The sequence below is a fragment of the Amyelois transitella genome, chromosome 18, assembly GCF_032362555.1.
Source record: "Amyelois transitella isolate CPQ chromosome 18, ilAmyTran1.1, whole genome shotgun sequence".
In the NCBI taxonomy this organism is placed as follows: Eukaryota; Metazoa; Arthropoda; class Insecta; order Lepidoptera; family Pyralidae; genus Amyelois; species Amyelois transitella.
Genome location: NC_083521.1, coordinates 825,070 through 848,180, shown reverse-complemented (window position 1 = coordinate 848,180; position 23,111 = coordinate 825,070). Strand labels below are relative to the sequence as shown.

Sequence of the window (23,111 nt, the reverse complement as noted above, 5' to 3'; positions counted from 1 at the left end):
ATTGGTTTAATGCAAATGGCCTCGTTGTCAATGCTTCCAAAACGAATTTAATTTTAATAAAAACGAATACACAAAATCAGGAAAGTATTAGCATTTCTCTGGATAATAAGCCTTTGCCTTTAGTTGAAAGTGTAAAATTTTTGGGTGTCCACGTTGATTACCTGTTAAATTGGAAGTGCGAGCTTGACGATATTGAAGCAAAACTAAGTTCGGCTTGCTATGTACTAAGAAGTCTCAGGGAAGAAGTAGGTACGGAACACCTTAAATTGGTCTACTATGCCTTAGTAGAATCTAAATTAAGGTATAGCATACTGTTTTGGGGGGCTAGTTACGATTATAACGTGAAAAGGGCATTTGTTATGCAAACGAGGGCAATAAGAATTATAACACGTATACGTCAACAAGAGTCGTGCAAAGACCACTTCATTCGTTTGGGAATATTAACTGTACCAAGTTTATATATTTTGGTATTGCTGTCACATTTCCCTAAAAATGTTAATGACTATGAGACTCATGAGGAACGACTTAAAAGAGAAGCAAGTAGACGAAAAGATTTTGTTACAGGTACAGTAGCCCGGTTATTAGTAGTGAAGCACAGTGCTCATTACCAGGTAGTAAAGTTTTTTAATAGACTGCCCATGGACTTGAAGGACTTGCTGTATACAAAGCATTTTATTGACAAATTAAAAATTTATTTATTGAAAGTGCTTCTACTCCTTAGATGATTATTTAAATCGCAAATAGCGACGACACAGCGAAATACGATTACCGACCCGCGATTACGACATTGACATTTTATTACTATTTTTATTTTGTTTGACATTTATCCACTTTTCTATGTTTGATTTTAATTCGATTTAATGTATTTAAGTAATTTAATTTGTAATGCTATTGGGATGGTGGTGGTATTATTTTACAAAATTTTCAACACAATTGTATTGTTAAGAAATAAATAAATACGAATATGAAATATGAATTAATTAAGGGTTTCAAATACATAGATAGGTATTTGTTTTCTAATAAAAAGTATTTAAAGGAAGTTTATTTATTTATGATCTTACATTGCTAACATGTAAGAAGAAACCGGCCAAGTGCGAGTCGGACTCGCGTATAACAGGTACCGCACCATTATGACGTTTGTTACCTACTTAATATTTTTTTATATTCACTTTTCTACAATCGACCAAAAATTGCTTATAAATAACGTTTGTAATCTGTACCTGTAAAAATTACTTAATAGTTCTTTAATTATTTATTTTAAAGGGAAATAACAATTAAATATCCTTTGAAAATTTAAAGCGTTATTAATATGGAGCAAAAAATGCAAAAAATAAAACACAAATTAGAAAGAGATGCAGTACTCTTATTCTAAAATGCCGGAAACTATACGGCACGTGCAATGTAACTATTGATATCATAATACGTATAGCACTACGAGAGGCCACCATTTTTGGTCCCAAGTTTATTTTGACTAGCACATCGTTTTCGCAGTGATGCTATCTGTTTTCTTAATTAATTGAAAGTCTATACTCATACTGAGATTTTAGACATCAATAATACGTCAATCAAAGTCAAGTTGAAATTACTATCAACGTCAAACAGCAAACATCTGTATTCAATAATTCCCACTTCACAATTTAATTTTAAAATAAATTGTTGTATTTGATTTGGTTTTTTTTCTCCTGAAATGAAAACATGAAGTCTTTCTATTTTACCAAAAATTACAGGAAACTATTAAAAGGATTTTCTATTCGAAAATATTGTTCGAAAAATGAAGACAAACGTAAAACTAACGTCGAAACAATACGTAACATCGGTATATTGGCTCATATCGATGCAGGTTAGTGTAATTACAAATCAAATGTGGAATTACTGTTTTATATGAACACCGTTTCATAGCTGAATCGTGAATTTTGAATGCATTTTTTGATATAAGTCGCCAATTTCAGACTAACCTATAAAATCTTTTATTTAAGGAAAGACAACAACTACAGAAAGGATGCTGTTTTACTCGGGTACAATCAGATCAATGGGTGAAGTGCATCACGGGAATACAGTAACGGACTACATGGAGCAGGAAAGACAAAGGGGGATCACAATTACATGTACACATATTTAATTCTTTAAATATTTATTTCTTCCGTTGTCCGTGAGACCTCTGCCTTAACTTCAAATACAATACTGTGAATACAATCCTATTCCTAGTAGGTTAGTGAGTATAAAAAAAAATATATATCCACCGAAATGTCCTCGTTCAGCACGTGTGTGTAGTGACTAGGCTATGACGCTGGTTGGTTCATTCTGATGAACAAATTTTTCTAACAACCTACTAAAGTTGTAGGCCAATTGATGATGAAAATGACTCAAAATGTGTAATTCTTTCAGCTGCGGCTGTGTCATTTCCCTGGCGGGGCAGTCAGATCAACCTCATTGACACTCCGGGTCACATTGACTTCACCATGGAAGTTGAACAGAGTCTTGCTGTGCTCGACGGAGCTGTGGTGGTCTTGGATGCTTCTGCTGGTAGGTTTGAGCCTTAAAAGCTATATGTGGGGTATCAGTCTTTTCAAGAATGTCGGCTCTGTGTACCCCGCGAAGGATATACATGTGACTATATGTATAATAATAAATAAATATATACAGGATTGAGTTAGCCTCGAAGTAAACTCTTACTTGACGAGACTTGTGTTACGAGATACTAACTCAACGATATTATATTTTGTTTGTTTGTAAACTCTTTATTGCACAAAAAAATAAATATAACAAAAATAAAACAGTCATTGGATAAAGAAGAACAATGGCGGACTTATCCCAATCGGGATTTCTTCCAGTCAACCAAAATAAAAAGGAAAATCCATAACCAAAGAGGCAGCGCAGATTAAAAGCTATATATATGTATATTATTTTATTATAAATACTTATATAGATAAACATCCAAGAACCCAGGCCAATCAGAAAAAGTTATTTTCTCATTATGCCTATGGCCGGGATTTGAACCCGAATTTGTATGTATATTTAATCAAGATGAGAGTGTCTACACCTCACTCGGTCCCATATTTTGTCATACTTCTACAGGCTATTACTGCAAAAAAGCATTAAAGTGGTATTCCTTAAAAAAAAACTAATGATCTTATCATTTTCTATCAAACAGGTGTAGAAGCCCAAACACTAACCGTGTGGCGGCAAGCGGCCGGCTACCGAGTCCCGCGGATGCTCTACTTGAACAAGATGGACCGCTCTGACGCCAGTGTGAATGTCTGCTTGCGCTCCATACGAGACAAACTGCAAGCGACGCCGCTTCAGTTACACGCGCCGTTGCAACACGAACATAGGCTTATAGGTGTATGACGATGTTTCTGTTATATTAATTACTAGCGACCCGCCCCGGCTTCGCACGGGTACAAAATTCGGAAAAAAATATACATAAAAACCTTCCTCTTGAATCACTCTACCTGTTACAAAAAACCGCATCAAAATCCGTTGCGTAATTTTAAAGATTTAAGCATACAGACAAACAGACTAAAATAGCGACTTTGTTTTATACTATATAGTGATTGGTTTATTAGTGTCGTGATCATTCTTTTGATCATCACTGTCATCATACTCTTGGGGACTTTGACCCGATTTCATCAAACAAACAAACTATATTTTTTTTCAATTTTTATCATGGCAACAGATTAAAAAAAAACTAAACCAATATATTTTTCAGGGCTCATCGACTTGGTGACCCTAGAAGAAGTAGTGTGGACGCAAGGTCGAGGTCAGAACTTCACCCGTCGAAAACTGTCCGAGGAAAATGATGGCAAGAAATGGGAAGACAGCGTGGCGAGTCACAGGGAGCTGGTGGACTGTCTCTCGTCTATGGACGATCGTTTAGCAGAGACAATAATACAGCAGGAGTCATTGGATAACTTGAGTAGTAAGGTGAGATTCGTTATTAATAATACGCACTAATTATAATCTGAATATATTTATATTTTTGTATGTTTTGTGTAAAATTCTTAAAATATATATAGTCTGGTTATTTATTATATATTCTTAAGAAATATACAATATATTTACCTATAATATATTAATTCATATTTGCCGTGTGGTTTCCGGTAGTTTAGAATAATTTTCGCATGGATGTCGAAAAAGGCGACTGGAGGAGGGGCTAATAAACTTGGGAGTCTTCTTTTCAGGCAATCGGCTAGCAACCTGTCGCTATTCGAATCAAAATTCCATCTTTAAGCCATACAGCTGAATGTGACCATATGTATTAATATTATTTAGTAATTGATTCTTTTTTTTTAAAGGAAATAGAAGCAGCCATTCGAAGATGCACGACCGCCATGAAAGGCTTCCCTGTCCTCTGCGGCAGTTCCTACAAGAACATCGGTGTTCAGACACTCATGGACGCCATAGTGTCATACCTGCCAACACCGCTGCAATGCAATGAGCTGTACAGCTGCTTCGGTGAAGAATTGGCTGCAAGGGCTTTCAAAGTGCAGCACGATGACCAGAGAGGAGTGTTGACCTTCCTGAGGCTGTACAGCGGTGAGATCAGCAGGAATCAGAAGATTTACAATTTGGCCAGGGATAAGACCGAGCAGGTATGGATAGTTTTTATATTATAGACAGCTTTTTGTATGTCGGTTAAAATGCGTGTTTGTTTTGTTAGTGTACTGGCAGCTTATAAAAAAAGTTAATTTTTAAGAGGTGAGAGTCAATTGTTTTTTTTTTCACATTACCCACGCAAAGTTAAGACAAGTTAGAATTCACGTTTCATTTTATGTTTATTTCAATGTTTTAAGTTTTAATTTACAATATATTAACTTTACAAATTTTAGTGAGTGTTTAATTAACCATTGCGTGATGCGCAGAATTTGTTTTTTTTTATTATTATAAAAATTTCATTTAAGTCATTTAATCTGAACAATATATTCTCTCGTCCACATGCCTATTCTAAGTTTGAATAGTTGTGAAGTTGACGTTGTTGAAGAAAATGCTGCAGTGCAGTTTGTTACCTACCACTTCTACGCACCGACGCTTTGGAAGCGCCAGTAAATTTAGTTTTAAGTACTTTATCGTCAACCATTGTTGTGAAACCGAAAGCTATGACAATAGTGATGTTTAAAATGCCCCAAAATAATGAATAAAAAAAATTTAATTAAAATTTGAATGATTCAGAAAATGAAAGAAGTATTTTCTTATCAGACAGGATCGCTGTATGTGGCACTAGCGGACGAATACAAGCCGGTGGAGACTGTGACCGCTGGGAACATAGCTGTGGTCAGCTCGCTCAAGGTAATACAAAAAAATTTTGTTGAATCACCATTAGAATGTATATGTATAAAGATTTCCACTTTAATCAGTTTGTGGCGAACAACTCTACTCCACAAGTCACAACAAACCAATCACGCGACGCTATTAGTCAAAAGCAGCGAGAAGTCTTAAATCGCGCAAGCAAAGATTTACTTAAAAAGAAAATATATATATACGGGACAAATTACACAGATTGAGTTAGCCTCGAAGTAAGTTCGAGACTTGTGTTACGAGATATTAAATCAACGATACTATATTTTATAATAAATATTTATATAGATAAACATCCAAGACCCAGGCCAATCAGAGAAAGTTCGTTTCTCATCATGCCCTGGCCGGGATTCGAACCCGACCTTCGGTGTCACAGACAAGCGTACTACCGCTGCGCCACAGAGGCCAACGATAAGAATCAATATGAATTAATACATACATACAACACAGTGACTTGCCGCTTTTTACTGAATTATCTATTTCCTTTATTGTTTGCCTGTTGACTGGAAGAGATCCCTTCATGGGATAAGTCCGCCATTGCAAGTGATTTGTTTCTTTTATAACTATGTATATTATTTTCTTGTTACTGTGTTAATTACTATGCAATAAAGATATAACAAACAAACAAACATACAAAAGAAGATAACAAGTCTATGCTTATATAATTACCTTCATCCTGTTTCCATACAGGCAGCCATGACAGGTGATCTAATAACATCCACTCAGGCGGCGGCGAACCGCGCCAAAAGCAAACTGTCCTCAATGCTGAACGACAGCAGCAAAGTGGGGGAGCTGATGCTGCCCAGCGCCCGGCAGAGACTGCAGGCCATGGAGGCTGAAACCAGCCGGGAGGAGCTGGCTGAAGTGCTGCTAGGAATAGGTAAGAGAATTAATCAATAATAAACGGAAGTCTTCCATATAAATACAAAATTATAAACGGGTCTATTAAAAGTCTATCTATCGGTTATGCTTTCACAGCTAACCCATTAACAGGATTAATGGGGTACCCTTAATTTAGAATACAGTTAGTTATAACAAAGGCAGCATATTTTGCAGACGCAGAAGAATGGAATTGAAAACAAAAGTAATGCAGTATGAATTCGTCGGTCACTTAATCTGTTTTCTGTTTTACCGACTACAAGTCGGCAACAGTTAGCGCCATCTATTATCAAATGGAACTAAAAACACACGAGCAGGGAGCAAACCCCGCCAATAGTAAACTGTCCTCGATGCTGAGCGATCAAAGCAAAGTAGAGGAGCTGATGCTGAACCTAGCCGTGAGAAATAATTGAGTCTTGTTAGGAATAAGTGAGACATCAATTAGTACGCAACGTGCCGCCATTTTGGTTCAAATTATGAGCAAGATATTTGTATTGGTGATTAGGATCGTTGATCTTAAATTGTTGGTCGAGATAATAAAAACTAAAAGAACAACACCTTAGACATTTGATATGTGTCTATAAGCTTACATTTAAGTTGATTTGAAGTCGTCTAATCAGGGTACGTTCGCAAAGATCGGAGCACTGTGATTGGTTAATTTAATTTTGTTGTAAATAGTCTTAGAGAACTTATTGACAAGTTGAGATTTTGAACTAAAAACTCTTTCGTTTCAGGCACAACAGTACCAGAGCCAGTGTTCGTCTGTTCCATCGAGCCTCCCAGCGCTGCATTTCAGTCAGCGTTGGAGACAGCATTGGCTGAACTGCAGAGAGAAGATCCTAGTTTGAGGGTGTCAGTAGACGGCGATAGTGGCCAGATGGTGCTGGCAGGTAAGTTTTATCAATAACTCACTTTATGTACACAGTACTAGAGACGGAGTTTGCCTGTTCCAATGAGACTTCTTGCTACCATTCAGACTTGGAGGCAGTACAAGAAGATCAAAGCTTGAGGTCTATGGTAGATGTGATACGATAGTGGACAGATGATGATGACAGGTAGAATTCACACTTTAATCCGAAAAAGAATCCCGTTCTGATCTCTTTACATTTGTAAATTAAAGTTTATGCAGGCGAAGTCGCGGGAAAAACACGCAAATATTCAAGAACATCTATTTTGACCAGAGATCTCAAGTGTTACCGTGTTGCCCTTTTCTAGAAGTATTAAATGTGTTTCTTAAAAGCACCTATTTTAAGAGTGGCCCTAAGTGCCATCCTTGTAGTGCACCCATTTTTAATTGAGGTCCCAATTGTGATCCCTGAGGCACACTCTCAATTTTTTACAATGGTCCTAAGTGCGATCCTTTAGTAACACCCATTTAACAGATAAAAAATTTATTTATCTGTATTTCTATGCAAATATTTAAAAAAAACTGAATAACTATTGTTAAACAAACTGAATTTATTTCATGATAAAGCTACGATATCTTTACGAATCATAGGTAAATTTTCAGTTATATTAAGACGAGAATGCCAAGAAATGTCTATAACAATACATATATTCGTTTCAGGTATGGGCGAACTCCACCTAGAAATAATTAAGGAACGCATTATCCGCGAGTATAAAATCGAAGTGGAACTGGGCGCTCTGCAGATCGCGTACCGTGAGACGTTGGTAGGCAGCGCCAGGCAAACAGTATCTGTCGATAGGAAAATGGCCGGCGCCAGGCAATTCGTCAAAGTGGAAATGTCCGCCAAGAACGTGAAGGGAGTTAGTCAGGATAAGGTTCTCAGGTTAGTGCAACTTTCTATACCGATTTAACACACTACAGGTTACAAAAACCATTTTCGTAGCTGCTAATGAAAGATGGTTACAAAAATGACAAGTAAATTCCATTTTCGTAACCAGTTATCAAACAAAATCTGGTTACCAAAGAACGAACGTGGATAAAAAGTGTTATTTTATGATACAGATACAGAGAATTTTAAATGTGTAAATAATCTTTTAGGTGCCTTAAAGAGATAATAAATTAGCGGTAGCCTGCATCGATAATTCAGTTGTTAAATACGTAAATCCCTGCATAATTCTTTCACTTCATTCGAATAGAATAGATTTATTTTCAAAATTGGATACAAGGTATCACTTATTGACGTCACATCAATTAAATCTAATTATAACTACTACATTCTCATTTATAACTTTTTCTCGAATTGACCTTTTGCCAAAATATCTCCAAATTTGAAAACTTCTCACTCCAACAGTCCATTCATACTGTCCTTGTATATTTGCTTAGTCAACCTGATTCATACTCTTGACATGACCAACCCATCTAAGCATCCCCTTTTCTATTCCTGTCCCTATATCTTCTTTCACATCATAACATACTTTTCTTATTCTGTCACTCAATTTTACACCGATCATACTCCTTAGTGCTATCATTTCCACCGCGTTTATTCTGCTTTCACACCCAACTTTCACTCCCACACATAAGTGTTGGGACCAACTTCTTCACTTGTCAGTTGCTGTAATATATCAGGGTTTCTCATTTCTAAATATTTTGTTCGTCTAAACAATAAACATTATTATGTGGATGAAGCGAAGGAAGTATGCAGAGATCGTGGCAAGTGGAAAGATGTAGTCTCTGCCTACAACTCCGGGAAAGAGGCGTGATTTTATGTATGTATGTTATTATGTTCATACATACATCCATAAAATCACGCCTCTTTCCCGGAGGGGTAGGCAGAGACTACCTCTTTCCACTTGCCACGATCTCTGCATACTTCCTTCGCTTCATCCACATTCATAACTCTCTTCATGCAAGCTCGGCGGTTTCGGGTACTTTTGACCAGACCCTTTACCAGGACGTCCTTAATTTGATCAAGATACGTTCGTCTAGGTCTTCCCACTCCGACCTTTCCCTCCACACTCTCCTTGTATATCTGCTTAGTCAACCTGCTTTCATTCATCCTCTCCACATGACCGAACCATCTTAACATTCCCTTTTCTATATTATGTTCAGGTTGGCAAAATCCCAAGACAGTGCGGCCAACCTGGCTCACGTGCGCCCGCGCAGCCTGGCCGCCGTAGAGCGCGGCGTACAGTCCGCGTTGCAGCACGGGCCCAAGCTGGGCTGCCCGGTAAATGTCCCACTCATACAGAATAGAATAGGTTTATTTTCAATATACAGGGTGACTTTTAATTCAACTGCATAAATTTAACTGTTAAGTGTACTCATCTAAAGGATATTTAAAAACTTTAAAAGAAAAATATCGGTTCATATTTCAGAATGTACGAAAAAAAACAAAATTTTAAATCGTGCAATTTGATAGGATTTTAATCTCAATGTAATGGAATTAAGGTTGAATGTCGCAATGCGCTATGGCCATGCGGAGTTCAGTAGATAGCGTAAACGGTTAGTAACCATTTCGCACTTTGAATCTTGTCATCTTGATACTAGAAAAATAATTTATTTTTCAGGCATTTATTTACATGTTTAGTTTTAATTTCTTTTTGTGGTATTGGTCTTTAATAAAGCGTGTGACGTAATTTTTGAGGGTTTTTCAAATGTGAAAATGATGATGAATAAAAATAGACTCAAACGGCTCAGAAGCATGGGTACAGTCTATGTATAAAAGGATGCAGTTGTTTTAAATGTCACCCTGTATACAAAGTTTCACTTATTGATGTCACATCACTTAAATCTTATTATAACTAGTACCGCTTCCTAAGCGCATATGTAGAAGAAGCGGCGGAATAAACTACACTGCATAGATACGGTATAGAGCGTCGGTGGTCGAATCGGTAAGGTGCCCGGTTAAAATGCGTGATGCGCAGAAAGGCACAGGTTCAAATATCACCCCGGCCAAGTACCAATGATTCTCTTCAAAGTCATGTACATTAGTTTGAATACTAACAGATGCTCTTGACGACGGTAAGTGAAAACATCATGAGGAAACCTGCACATTTAGGCAACTGGATATGTGACCATGGATCCAATACGGGTTAGGTTTACCTGCTAAGGTTGCGGAGGTCACATGGGAGTTGCTTCGAGTCAAAACCTGACTCACCTAATCCTGGCTCCATTGTCAAAAGCATACCCCGGGCTCCTCTCAAGATAGGTGAGGATGCAACCGGGACTAAAACCAGGAGAAAGAAGTGAATGGGCATTATTCGAGTTTTCGTGTCCCACTTTAGGCCTCATCTTGCTAACCACCAGGCATACATACATACATACATATGATCACGTCTATATCCCTAGCGGGGTAGACAGAGCCACCAGTCTTGAAAAGACTGATAGGCCACGCTCAGCTGTTTGGCTTAGTGATAGAATTGAGATTCAAATAGTGACAGGTTGCTAGCCCATCACCTAAAAGAGGAACCCCAAGTATATAAACCTATCCCTTAATCGCCTTATACGATATCCATAGAAAAGAGATGGAGTGGTTCTTTTCTTTTTTATATTGGCGCCGGGGACCACACAGCACTGTTTAAATGATAGATATGTACAATGTACATACAGCCATGATTACAACAATATTTTTTTTAAAAAGCCGTGGTTTCCCCTGCCTGTTTTTCTTGCAATTCTTGCCAAAGAATAAACGGTTATATTATTTCCAATTTCTTCAATATTATATATCCATTATATTATCCAGATGGTGGACACACAAGTGACGTTGCACTGGCTGGAAGTTGGCAGGGGAACGTCGGAATCGATAATTTCGTCCACCGTAGTTCAGTGTTTGAGAAAGGTATGTATGTAAATAGGAACAAGTGTCCGTTTCGTTGCCGGCACCAATATAAAAAAGAACGGACCACTCCATCCCTTTTCCATGGATGTCGTAAAAGGCGACTAAGGCTTATAAACTTGGGATTCTTCTTTCAGGCGATGTACTAGCAAACTGTCACTATTTGAATCACAATTCTATCATTAAGCCTAACAGCTGAACGTGGCCTATCGGTCTTTTAAGACTACTGGCTCTGTCTACCCCGCAAGGGATACAGACGTGATTATATGAATGAATGAATTAATGAGGTACAAGTGATCAGCGCCGAGCTTCAACAGCTGAAGATTTTGCAAATTTTTTATAATTAATGCTGTTTGCTGGTCTTTTGCGGCAACATGATACGTTACAAATTACATTTGAAATTCTGACAAATGCAATTAACATTGGTGTCAGACATTTCGCTGTTGGCTTTTTGCTTGAAACCTTAAATGAATTAGAATAGAATAGATTTATTTTCAACATTGTATATCTACCACTTATTGACGTCACATCACTTAAATCTAATTATAACTAACTAGCTGTGCTCGCGACTTCGTCCGCATGGAATAGTTATTTTGGGCATCATTGAAGCCCTCAAGGATGAATAATTTTCCCCGTTTCTTTTTCACATTTTCCATTATTTCTTCGCTCCTAATAGTTGCAGCGTGATGTTATATAGCCTTAAGCCTTTCTCGGTAAATGGTCTATTCAACGCAAAAATATTTTTTCAATTCGAACCAGTAGTTCCTGAGATAAGCGCGTTTAAACAAACAAACTCTTCAGGTTTATAATAAGTATTAGTATAGATACCGCTTCCAAAGCGCATGTGTAGAGAAGAATTTCAAATTGTCGCTGGCAGGTGTTCGAGGAGGCTGAATCGATGCTCCTAGAGCCGGTGATGTCGCTAGAGATCGTCTGCCCCGAGAGTCACAGCGCGCGAGTCCTGGCCGACTTGGCGCGGAGGCGGGCTGACTTGCATCACGTTCAGTTGAGGAACCAGCACAAGGTCAGTGGGTTAGGAGGAGGAGCAGAGGAGTTATACAGGGTGACATTTAAAACAACTGCATCCTTTTAAACATAGACTATACCCATGCTTCTGAGTTGAATTAAAAGTCACCCTGTATACGTACATACACTAGCTGTGCCCGCGACTTCGTTCGCGTGGAATGATTATTTTGGGAGTAATTGAATTTAATTATACGTAAGGGAATTTTCCCCGTTTTTTTCACATTTTCCATTATTTCTTCGCTCCTAATAGTTGATGATGGATAGCTTAAAGCCTTCCTCGATAAATGGACTATACAACACAAAAAGATTTTTTTAAATTCGAACCAGTAGTTCCTGAGATAAGCGCGTTCAAACAAACAAACAAACTCTTCAGCTTTATAATATTAGAATAGATTATATGAATGAATGAATAAAATATTAGTATAGATAAAATAACACGCCTTTTTCCCTGAGGGGTAGTATATATACGTCACGTCTGTATCCCTTGCGGGGTGCAAGAGCCAACAGTGTTGAAAAGACTGATAGGCCACGTTTAACTTTGCACCAGATTAATTTTGAATATATTTTTCTTGTTGGATTAACAAAAAAATAATTTTTTGACCTGAACTTGACCTTTTAGTCTTGACTGTTGGCTCTGTATTTGCCCTATATTACCCCGCAAGGCATATAGACGTGTTTATATAACTGGACCATTCCATCTCGTTCCCACGGATATCGTAAAAGGCGACCTGTCACTATTTGAATCTCAATTCTATCATAAAGCCAAACAGCTGAACGTGACCTATATACCTATTGGCTCCGTCTACCCCGTAAAGGATAATATATATATATGCGTTTTTGCCCACAGGTAATAGAATGTCTGGCCCCGCTATCAGAGCTCCTGGGGTACTCCTCAACCCTCCGCTCGCTGAGCTCAGGACTTGCCACCTTCAGCATGGAGTTCCACTCCAACAGGCAGATGGCGCCACACGACGAGGAGAAAGCGATACGCAACGTCACAGGATTCTAATTGCTGGTCGCGGGTTCAAGTCCTGATACGTACTTATGGTACAGTTACACATGCTAGTTAGTAGCACGAAAGCATGATACTTTTGAGCAATTGCTACTTAGTGGCACGTGTGTTGAAACATTGCTAATAATAATAATTAATTTTAATAATTTAATTTATTTATTCAGTAATCATGATCCACTTTGTTAGTAATACAGAAAACTTAGAGATAGTGTTAGTAAATACATATGGCATAATAATGAACATGCTTGTTTCGAGTTTGCTCGAAAATCGACGGTCGTGCGATTATTGGGCATGCTACCCGCAGCGCGGGTGGAAGAGGGCGTGCTTATAGCGTGTGTGAACAGGTTTGCTTATTATGTATTACTAAGTATTGTATGTATTACTAGCATGCTTATATCTAGCAAATGTAGACAAGTGCAGAGCCTGCTCGAAACAAGTATGCTAATGAGCATACTAAAGAGCATGCTACTAACTAGCATGTGTAACTGTACCTTTATATTTGCAACTGGACCAAATGTGTCGTCAAAAGTCATTGGATAGTTTATGACATTTGAACATGGCAAACGACCGACTAAAGTTATATATATAGGTATATTAAGGGCTTATGTTGATCGTTAATTCGTTTTATGAATAAAAAAAATATATTAATTTACATAGGCAATTATTTATTTAACACGTAACGTAATTTATAAATATATAATAAATACAATCAAAATCACAGATGGTTTCTTTATTTATCACAGTTTGGTACGCCGCTGTCTGCAACAAATATAAATTCAATAGAGGCCGCCCGCGAGTTCGTCCGCATGGAAACCCAATCAATCCCGCGGGAACTCCGGGATAAAAAGTAGCCTATATGTTATTCTGGGTCTTCAGCTAGCTACATACCAAATTTCATCGTGATCGGTTCAGTAGTTTTTGCGTGAAAGAGTAACAAACATTCATACTGACATCCTGATCCTGACATACTCACAAACTTTCGAATTTATAATATTAGTAGGATAATTGTGTCTTGCTCCAAATACCGAACAATTAAGTTCGCAGGTAATTTATTCTAAGTCAACCAATGTGTCAGTGCCGTGTGGTTAAAGGAATAGGACCGCTCCTTATCGTTCCCATCAATGTCGTAAAAGACGACTAAGGAAGTGTTATAAACTTGGGATTCTTTCAGGCGATGGTCTAGCAACCTGTCACTATTTAAATCTCAATTCTATCATTAAGCCAAACAGCTGAACGTGGCCTATCAGTCTTTTCAAGACTGTTGGTTCTGTCTACCCCGTAAGGGATTTAGACGTGAATTATATGTATGCATGTATATATGCCAACCAATGTTGTGAAACTAAAAGATGTGACAATTATTAAGTTTAGTGATGTTCGAAATGATGAATAAACATAACATTGTAATAAGTAAATATTAAGCAAACAAGAGAATAAACAACGTAGTGTGTATGTGTGTACATACACACACACACACACATAGTCACGTCTATGTCCCTTGTGGGGTAGACAGAGCCAACAGTGTTTAAAAGACTGAATGGCCACGTTCAGCTGTTTGGCTTAATGATAGAATTGAGATTCAATTAGTGACAGGTTGCTAGCCCATCGCCTAACAACGTAGTACCTACCTTAAAATTGGCTACACCCGACGAGAGTGGAAGTCAATCCTCGTGAGCGTGGAACAGCATGTCCAGCTCGTCCAGCAGGGTGTCGTAGCGGAAGGCGACCCCTACCTTAAAATTGGCTTTACCGGACAAGAGTGGAAGTCAATCCTCGTGAGCGTGGAACAGCATGTCCAGCTCGTCCAGCAGCGTGTCGTAGCGGAAGGCGACCCCTACCTTAAAATTGGCTTCACCCGGACAAGAGTGGAAGTCAATCCTCGTGAGCGTGGAACAGCATGTCGAGCTCGTCCAGCAGGGTGTCGTAGCGGAAGGCGACCCTCACGTTGGGCACGTTGGTCCGCGTGATGTCGTTGCCGGCCGGGCCCTCCTGCATGTAGTCCTGCCCGAGCCAGTACTGCTTCATCTGGGATGTAGATTTTTATTTTAAAGCGTTTTTTTTTATGGTCCGATAGCAGGAATAATTAGAACTCATTCCTGTTACTGCTTCATCTGGGATTTAATTTTTTTATTTTAAAGCTTTTTTTTTATGACCCGATGGCAGGAATACATATGGTCACGTCTATATCCCTTGCGGGGTAGAGCCAACAGTCTTGAACAGACTGAATGGCCACGTTCAGCTATTGGGCTCAATGATAGAATTGAGATTCAAATAGAGACAGGTTACTAGCCCATCGCCTTAAAAAAGAATCCCAATTTTGTAAGCCTATGCCTTAGTCGCCTTTTACGACATCCATGGGAAAGAGATGGAGTGGTTCTATTCTTTTTTTTTTCGTATGGTGCCGGAAACCACACGGCATAAATTTATTCAAACGTATATTAGCGGTGAAAAAAATTAAAGCGACTCTCGCGTGAACTTAGCCGAACTTTAAAAAGAAATCACAAAGTTAACAATTAGACTAACGAAAGAGTTGTGGCGACCCATCTTACCTCCGTCGATGAACTAACCGCTCACCTCGTGCGGGAACCCCGACTGCAGCACGGAGTTCCTCGCCAGCTCGCACATGTCGCACTGGCTCAGTTTCCACGCCTGCGCAGCGATGCTGTACTCTTCCATGAGTGGCTCCTGTAACATCCACTTCGTTAAACTCTCTCAATATTTTATTTCTATACACGGAAAGCAAGATCAAAGTCGACTAAGTCATCAAAGTCGACTTAGTCTAATAGGTATGTGTTAGGTTAGGTCAAAAGTCACGGGTCTCAGACTGGATTCGCTTTGTGTAAAAACCTGACTTACCCAATCTGGGATCATGGACAAATGGTCTACCGGGGTCTCCAGAAAAATAAGGATCTAACCGGGATGCATTCATTTTATACGTAGGTACTGCGCCAATAGCCTTTCTATTTTAATTTCCTCCCACCCTAAGGTAGACTGGAAGAGATTGCTTTAGCGATAAGTCCGCCTTTGTACCTCATTCATTACCTGTGTTTTTTTTCTGTTTTTCTTTTTTTTATGGTGCAGTAAAGAGTCTATCTATCATTCAGGACTAAGTAGAATGTTCGTTTGTGTCTCGTAACTAAACTGTCTAGACGTAGCCTATTGTGCTGTGAAGTTCTGAAGACCTACCCTTGTGAAGTGGAACTGCAGCGGGTCGTCAGTGCTCAGTGTGACCGGCAGTCCCCTGGCGAAGTAGTCTGGCATGGGGTTCCTGTGGTAGCGGAGGAACAGCGAGTTGTTGCTGAGGGGAGACATGGCGATGAAGATCTGCGACAGGTAGTACAAGTACTGCTGGGCTGGCGTCTGTAAGACAAGTAAGAGGAAAACTTTTAATAATTTTGACGGCCTCTGTGGCGCAACGGTAGTACGCTTGTCTGTGACACCGGAGGTCCCGGGTTCGAATCCCGGCCAGGGCATGATGAGAAAAGAACTTTTTCTGATTGGCCTGGGTCTTGGATGTTTATCTATATAAGTATTTATTATAAGATATAGTATCGTTGGGTTAGTATCTCGTAACACAAGTCACGAACTTACTTCGAGGCTAACTCAGTCTGTGTAATTTCATAATATGTCCCGTATATATGTATTTATTTTAATAGAAAAGTGTGTGGATTTCTTAATGCAAGTGTAGGTAATGAATTTGTTATTAAAACAAATATTTGGTAGCTACTTATTTGAATTCAGGTTGCGTCCTCCGCTGTCTGAGGTTTTCTTTCGCCTCGCGTTAATCCGGCTATAACTGCACCTCTGTGGGGAGGGGCCTGGAATGCGCTTTTAGACTATTACTTTGAATTGGGTAAGTCAGGCTTTAACACAAAGGGACTCCCGTCTCAAATCCGCAACCTTAACAGCAATATTAACTCGTTGTAAAAGCTGGATTAGAAGAATGTGTCTTAAAGGCACATTCCTGCAGCTTTTCCTTTGAATGTAGTACTCGTGAAAGATATAATCTTTTACCAATGAAAAGAGATAGAGTGGTCCTATTTTAAAGCTCCTTTTCTAAAAGGGGAAATAGATCGAATGTTCCTAACCAATGTGCCGGGAACTACACGGCACAGAACTGGCTAGATAACTACAGGAGAAAATACTAAACCTTGCGCAGCATCAGGCCGTGGGAGATGTTCTGCGACAGAAGGAACCCAGCGTTGAGGTGGTACGCCGGCCCCGCCTCCCCGCAATGTGGCCGGAACACGAACGTGTTCAAGCCTTGTTCTCTGTCAATTACAAGTCAAAGTCTGAAAAGCTAGTTGTGAAGTCATATTCGCCTAAAATGCAGGGTTCATGAAACATTCCACCATTTCAATCCAGTACTTTGAGTATTTTATATAACCCGGTATTCATCTGTATTATGCATACTTCTATGGAAGTTGTTGTGGTCTCAGTAAGAAACACACTTGGTTTTGGTTATTTGACACCATACAATATCAAGGTACGGTTGACAATCTAAAGACAAGATTTCCTTCGTGGTGATAAGTCGGCCTCTGTGGCGCAGCGGTAAATACGGTTGTCTGTGACACCGGAGGTCCCCGGTTCGAATCCCGGTCAGGGCATGATGAGGAAAGAACTTTCTAATTTGTTCCATATGTATTTATTTATTTATTTAAGAGATCGAATAAAATCATAGTAGAAGAGGATTTCATTTTTCTTTTTAATTTCCTTAATACTAATACTTACTTCCTGAGCTTGTTGAGCACAGACATGTTGGCGTACATGTAATACAAGTAGTAGGTGTACGGCGGATTTTCCTCATCGTCCCACTCTTGCGGCGGCTTCATGGTTTCAGTGAGATTCGGGTTTTCAGGCTTCGACTCGTCGTCCACGCTGTCGAAACCTATCAGTTGCTGGACAAAGGAATAGGATAAAGGAACGTTTTTTCAATAATTTGGTGATTCTAAATTGAGGACTGCAAGATCTTTTTTTCTTTTCTTTGCATGTTCTCGGTTAATTCTTTCGCAGAAAGAATTAGTCCTGTTTCCGTCATTTCCCTCTCCATAACCGGACAAAGTCCGATTATTGGCATTTAGTTTATATTCCAGCTCTCATCAGCTCGCATATTATCTCGCTAAAATTGTCGTATAGTTCACAGATACTGCACTATGCTTTGTTTTTGAAAGCAATGAGCCAAGGGCGATTAACAGAAAATACCATACCCGACCAATTCAATAACCGAGAACCCCAAACTTCGAGGTGTGTCTGAGCAGATTTTAAGGTCTTTGAAGATTAGTGGCATTCTAACTTGTGTATGGACTTAGTCAAAAAACATACCGTGAGAAATTTGTGGAGATCCGGGTTGGCGGTGGGGTTGATGGAAACCTCGAACAGCGGGTCGAACAGGTTGCTGAGGAACTCCTGGAAGTTCTTCAGAAGCTTCTTGATTCGGTAGATATCGCTGCAAATTGTGAAAACATCCTGTCCTTACAATTTTATTAATGTTTACCATCAAATCAAATGAAGCTGTTCAATCTGAATCTGAATATTACTGTTTGCTAAGGCATTGTGCAAAATTAGGCCTATTGATAACTGTACTATAATAAGCATTATCCTTCTGCGTGCAGCTGATAGTACAGGGCACACACACATATTATGATCTTGTAATATTACATTCTTCTACTCAAATATACCTATCGAATATATCTATTTGCTAGGCCAATTTGAAAAACTGGTCCTATTGATAACTGGACTATTTATATATTATCCTTCTCTGCCCTATACTACACACTTAATCATAGAACAGAAATGAGTATAACGTTGTGGAGCGCTCACACGACCAGCTTGCTCCACTCTCGCTGACATCTGAATGTTATCGTGTGGACTCACTACAGCCTCGGCACCTGCACCAGCCACCGCAGGTGTGGCGAGTGCCCGTCGTTGTGGAGCGCCCACGTGGCCAGCTTGCTCCACTCGTTCTTGTTCTTGCAGTAGATGGAGATTCGCGGTTCAAGGTACGTGTACTTGTTCTCGGCTAGGTCGGCTATTACTTCCTTCAAAATACAAAGGATCTATACAAGTTAAGTACTTAGTGTAAAAATGTTTGATACATTTTATCAGATCAGCTTCAGTTAGCTACTGAGCTACACTACGCCCACTCTTATAATACTGTCGGACTTAGAAAAAAGAGATAATAAGATCAGCAACGTGCTGCTGGTGACACAGAGGTGTCGTCGGGTATTGTAAACGCTTACCATCAGATGGGACGACGTATTTTTGTCTTCTGATTAGTAAGTACCGTGACTGGAAGAGATTGCATTAGCAATAAGTCCGCCTTTGTACCATCCCTATCTGTTTTATGTTGTTTGTATATTTTACTCTTATGGTACAATTAGGAGTTTTATCTATCTATCTACCTTGATAATATTAGCGAAGTATGTGCCATTCATATAGTTGTCCGTCTTGAGGAACACCTCCCGCAGGCCGCTCTCCCCCACCGGATTGTACTTAGCGTTGAATCTGTCGAATCGGTGGAAGGTGTTGCGGTCCTGCCAAAGAACTTATCTCATTCAGTTAATTTAAATGTATGTCATACCTATTAATTTTAGTCCTAGAATCGTGTCATTATTCCTCTATGGTTTCTTCTTTTTAATCAGTCTCTTTGACCTCAGCTAATGCTTTAATACTGACAATAAGCTACCCCAAAGCGAAAGGATCGAAACTGCCGCCAAGTGTGTCATCTTCGGCTAGTTTCTGGGTAACCTAGTTGACATAGCACAAGAAGTTGGGCGCTCAATATTATTTGCTAAGTATATCCCCATGTCGAACTGATTTTCTTTGTTCCTGTGGATCAAATGACGTAGCATTTTCTCACCGCATGGACATCCAAGATATCCACATTGAGGTCGTAAGCGTCCAGCTTCATATCCTCGAACACGGTCTTCAAGGTGACTGGGACGCCATTCTTGACAGTGACGATTTCGTTGGCGTTCTGCCGAAGAGTTCGCTTGATGAAGCGGAGGAGATGCTTCTGGTTCATGCATGACGCGGCGTGGATGTGAGTGTCTACCTTTCTGGGGAATTAGGGAAGATTTATAGCTTATGTTCTGCCGAGTTACATCGGGACTTTTCTTCTTCTTCCTGGCTTTACTTAGTCCCCGTTACATCCTCACCACTCCGGAGAGGAGCCCGGGGTAAGTTCTTGATCATGGATCCTGGATTGGGTGTGTCAGGTTTTTACACGAAGCGACTCCCGTCTGACTTCCGTAACCTTTGCAGGGGAACCTAACCCGTAATATCATTACACATCCAGTTACCTTGGCAAGTAGAAAGAGGTAGTCTCTGCCTACCCCTCCGGGAAAGAGGCGTGATTTTATTTATGTATGTATGTATCCAGTTACCTGAATGCAGGTTTCCTCACGATTATTTCCCTCACCGTAACGAGTATCGGTACTTTTCTGACAACAATTATTGTATAAATCATTCTTCTGGCGATAGAAGAGAGAAGCCCTTATTCAGCCTATGGCCAGGATCCAAGAGTCTATTGAATTGTTTTACAGCAGGTGTACGAGTAGGTAGCTTCGTGTACTACATACTAATAACAGTATAGCGGGACGAGATTGAGAAGTAAAAGCCAACTACGGGATAACAACTTTACTTCGGTAACTTATAAAAAGAAAATACAAATCTCGCGCGCTAATAAGAAGTGCATACGGCACCGGTCCGCGCGTTGTTTAAAGACTGACTTGTTCAATGAGGCGCGCGGGCGGTCCTCGACGCGGGCGCTGGGACCTGGGAACGGCGTAGTATGGACGAGGGGGGCGGAGGGTGACGCGATGTCTCCCCGGAAGGGCCTACAATGTTGCCCGCTATAGTAGTATGATAAAGAGTGCAACCTCGATTCCTAACCAGAAAGAATCATGTTTATGTTGAGTTGAGAATGAATACTGTGTTAATTAGTAATTTACCTGACGTTATAGAAGTCCCTGTGAGGCACTGCTTTCTGTAGCGCCTGTTCGTGCAATTCGTTAAGAAGCACATGCATCTTGAACTTGGAAGACAAGTAGCAGAGCCGACGGAAGCAGAAAGATTTCCTGATAAAAGCATAAGTTTTAAGCAAACTTCATAACCATCTTCATATACCACTATAGCTCTACGTTTATTCTGCGAAGAAGCACAATCATTGAATTTTAAACCATATGAAATTTTTATAGTGCCCATAATTGTATGTCTGTTTGTAGGATATTAATAAAACGAACAATATACCTTGGTACCCTAAAAGATACCGGCTACTACTAAGGCGTCGTTTCAAATTTAGGTTTTTCTGAAGTTTTGCGGGTAATATAATGGATACTAATTCAAATGCCAACTAACAGTGGTCCATCGGCGATCATGTCCCCCAGCCGGTTCATGTCCTCGACATACTGCTTGAAGGGAACGAAGTCGAAGGGCAAGGGTCGTTCCTCCTTGACGATATCTTCTTGGCAGCGGAATATGTGGACCGCGCCGTCACGCCAGCAGAACACGTACTTCCGGTCAGGGGGCTGCGGACACGCCCATGGGTCGAGGTGGACTCCTATTGATACATACATACATACATACATACATAAAATCACGCCTCTTTCCCGGAGGGGTAGGCAGAGACTACCTCTTTCCACTTGCCACGATCTCTGCATACTTCCTTCGCATACTCCTATTGATATTTACATTATAATGTACCAGCAGTGCCCGCGACTTCGTCCGCGTGGAAGAGTTATTTTGGGCATCATTGAAGTCCTATAAAGGATGAATAATTTACCCCGTTTTTTTTTCACATTTTTCATTATTTATTCGCTCCTAATAGTTGCAGCGTGATGTTGTATAGCCTAAAGCATTCCTCGATAAATGGTCTATTCAACACAAAAATAATTTTACAATTCGAACCAGTAGATCCTGAGATTAGCGCGTTCAAACAAACACACTCTTCAGCTTTATAATATTAGTATAGATATAGATTCAAGTGCGAGTAAGTGATCTTTTTACCAGTCCGATTCTTGGAGAACGTAGGCCTTTAGTAGTTTCTCACGTCACGTAGGTACTTCTAAAAAGTGAATTTTTAAGAAGTTTCGTTCTTGGAAAATGTGGGTTTTTCGTCGTTTTAGCAATACCTACCTCAAGATTCGTGTCGACAATTGTTGCAAAATTAAATAAATTTTCATTCTGACTCTTTGGCTTCAAAACTTAGTTTACTAAATACTCGTACTTCTCTCGTGGTTCTACACTTATCTAGGAGAATATAACAATACCTACTCACATTTTGTAAATATTTCGTCAATTATAATTGAAGGCCCGTGCAGTCTCCTTATTCAAAAACGGCTTTTTATACCTATTTGATTTATTATTGAGGAAAAACCAAAAGCAGGATATAATAATTTGCAATTGTAAACTTGTAATTTTTTACCGCATCAGCTTAAATCACACTTATACCAAGATGTTCCCAGTAAGTCAACTTTTCAAAACTATCTTACCTAGTTTATAAACAATACAAGTATTTAAAATGAGTTATCTCACCTAGCTTATCAGTGTAACAGCTGTATGATAAGTAAAGATTGCGGGATTTGTAAATTATTAAGATTTTTTACTGTAAGTGTAGGTAAGTACTGAAATGGAATCCCGGAAAAGAAGCTTATCCATGTTATGCTTTCTATGGTAATTCATGATGCAAGTACATAAAATCAATCTATCTATTCCGATCTCTGATGATAAGAGATAGAAAAACCAATGTACCTGGTAGGAAAGGTTCCCTCAGATCATCGCTCTCCAATGACATGGTGGTGGTGCGCGCTCGAGTGAGCGCTTTTATTGATATTGGCACTGTAAATACATTTGTATCTATTTACTGTAAATAAATTTAACGTTCCCGGCACCAATAGAAAAAAGAATAGGATCATGGATGTCGTAAAAGGCGACTAATGGATAGGCCTATAAACTTGGGATTCTTCTTTGAGGCGATGGGCTAGCAACCTGTCACTTTATGTGAATGTCAATTCTATCAGTAAGCCAAACATCTGAACGTGGTCTATCAGTATTTTTAAGACTGTCGGCTCTGTCTACCCTGCAAGGGAAATAGACGTGATTATATGTATGTATGTATGTCTATGTAACCAGTATGACTAGAAGTCAACCAAGTGGGATGA

General features: G+C 39.4%; 2 protein-coding genes across 5 annotated transcripts; one reads left to right on the top strand and one right to left on the bottom strand.

The window, feature by feature from the left end:
• Positions 1 to 1,592: 1,592 nt before the first annotated feature.
• On the top strand, positions 1,593 to 13,663 carry LOC106137852 (ribosome-releasing factor 2, mitochondrial). The gene is made up of 14 exons (XM_013338776.2): positions 1,593 to 1,840; positions 1,977 to 2,105; positions 2,386 to 2,523; positions 3,152 to 3,340; positions 3,710 to 3,924; positions 4,296 to 4,592; positions 5,197 to 5,286; positions 5,986 to 6,175; positions 6,909 to 7,064; positions 7,742 to 7,964; positions 9,191 to 9,308; positions 10,824 to 10,919; positions 11,794 to 11,940; positions 12,790 to 13,663. The coding sequence occupies exons 1-14, from the start codon at positions 1,696 to 1,698 to the stop codon at positions 12,949 to 12,951; spliced, it is 2,295 nt and encodes a 764-aa protein (XP_013194230.2). The 5' UTR covers positions 1,593 to 1,695; the 3' UTR covers positions 12,952 to 13,663.
• Positions 13,664 to 13,831: 168 nt separating this feature from the next.
• LOC106137849 (AMP deaminase 2) lies at positions 13,832 to 22,409 on the bottom strand. 4 transcript variants are annotated; one of them, XM_060949367.1, is made up of 12 exons: positions 22,229 to 22,409; positions 21,310 to 21,511; positions 20,904 to 21,029; positions 19,811 to 20,009; positions 19,353 to 19,484; positions 18,826 to 18,989; positions 18,274 to 18,397; positions 17,683 to 17,849; positions 17,102 to 17,222; positions 16,138 to 16,311; positions 15,526 to 15,636; positions 13,832 to 14,976 (listed from the first exon to the last, which is right to left on the bottom strand). In XM_060949367.1, the coding sequence occupies exons 2-12, from the start codon at positions 21,345 to 21,347 to the stop codon at positions 14,824 to 14,826; spliced, it is 1,509 nt and encodes a 502-aa protein (XP_060805350.1). In that variant the 5' UTR covers positions 21,348 to 21,511; positions 22,229 to 22,409; the 3' UTR covers positions 13,832 to 14,823. The 4 variants fall into 4 exon arrangements, with proteins under 4 accessions (XP_060805350.1, XP_060805352.1, XP_060805353.1 ...); XM_060949369.1 differs by lacking the exon at positions 22,229 to 22,409 and having other exon boundaries at positions 19,353 to 19,495; positions 19,811 to 20,005; positions 21,310 to 21,436; XM_060949370.1 differs by lacking the exons at positions 21,310 to 21,511; positions 22,229 to 22,409 and having other exon boundaries at positions 19,353 to 19,495.
• Positions 22,410 to 23,111: the final 702 nt, after the last annotated feature.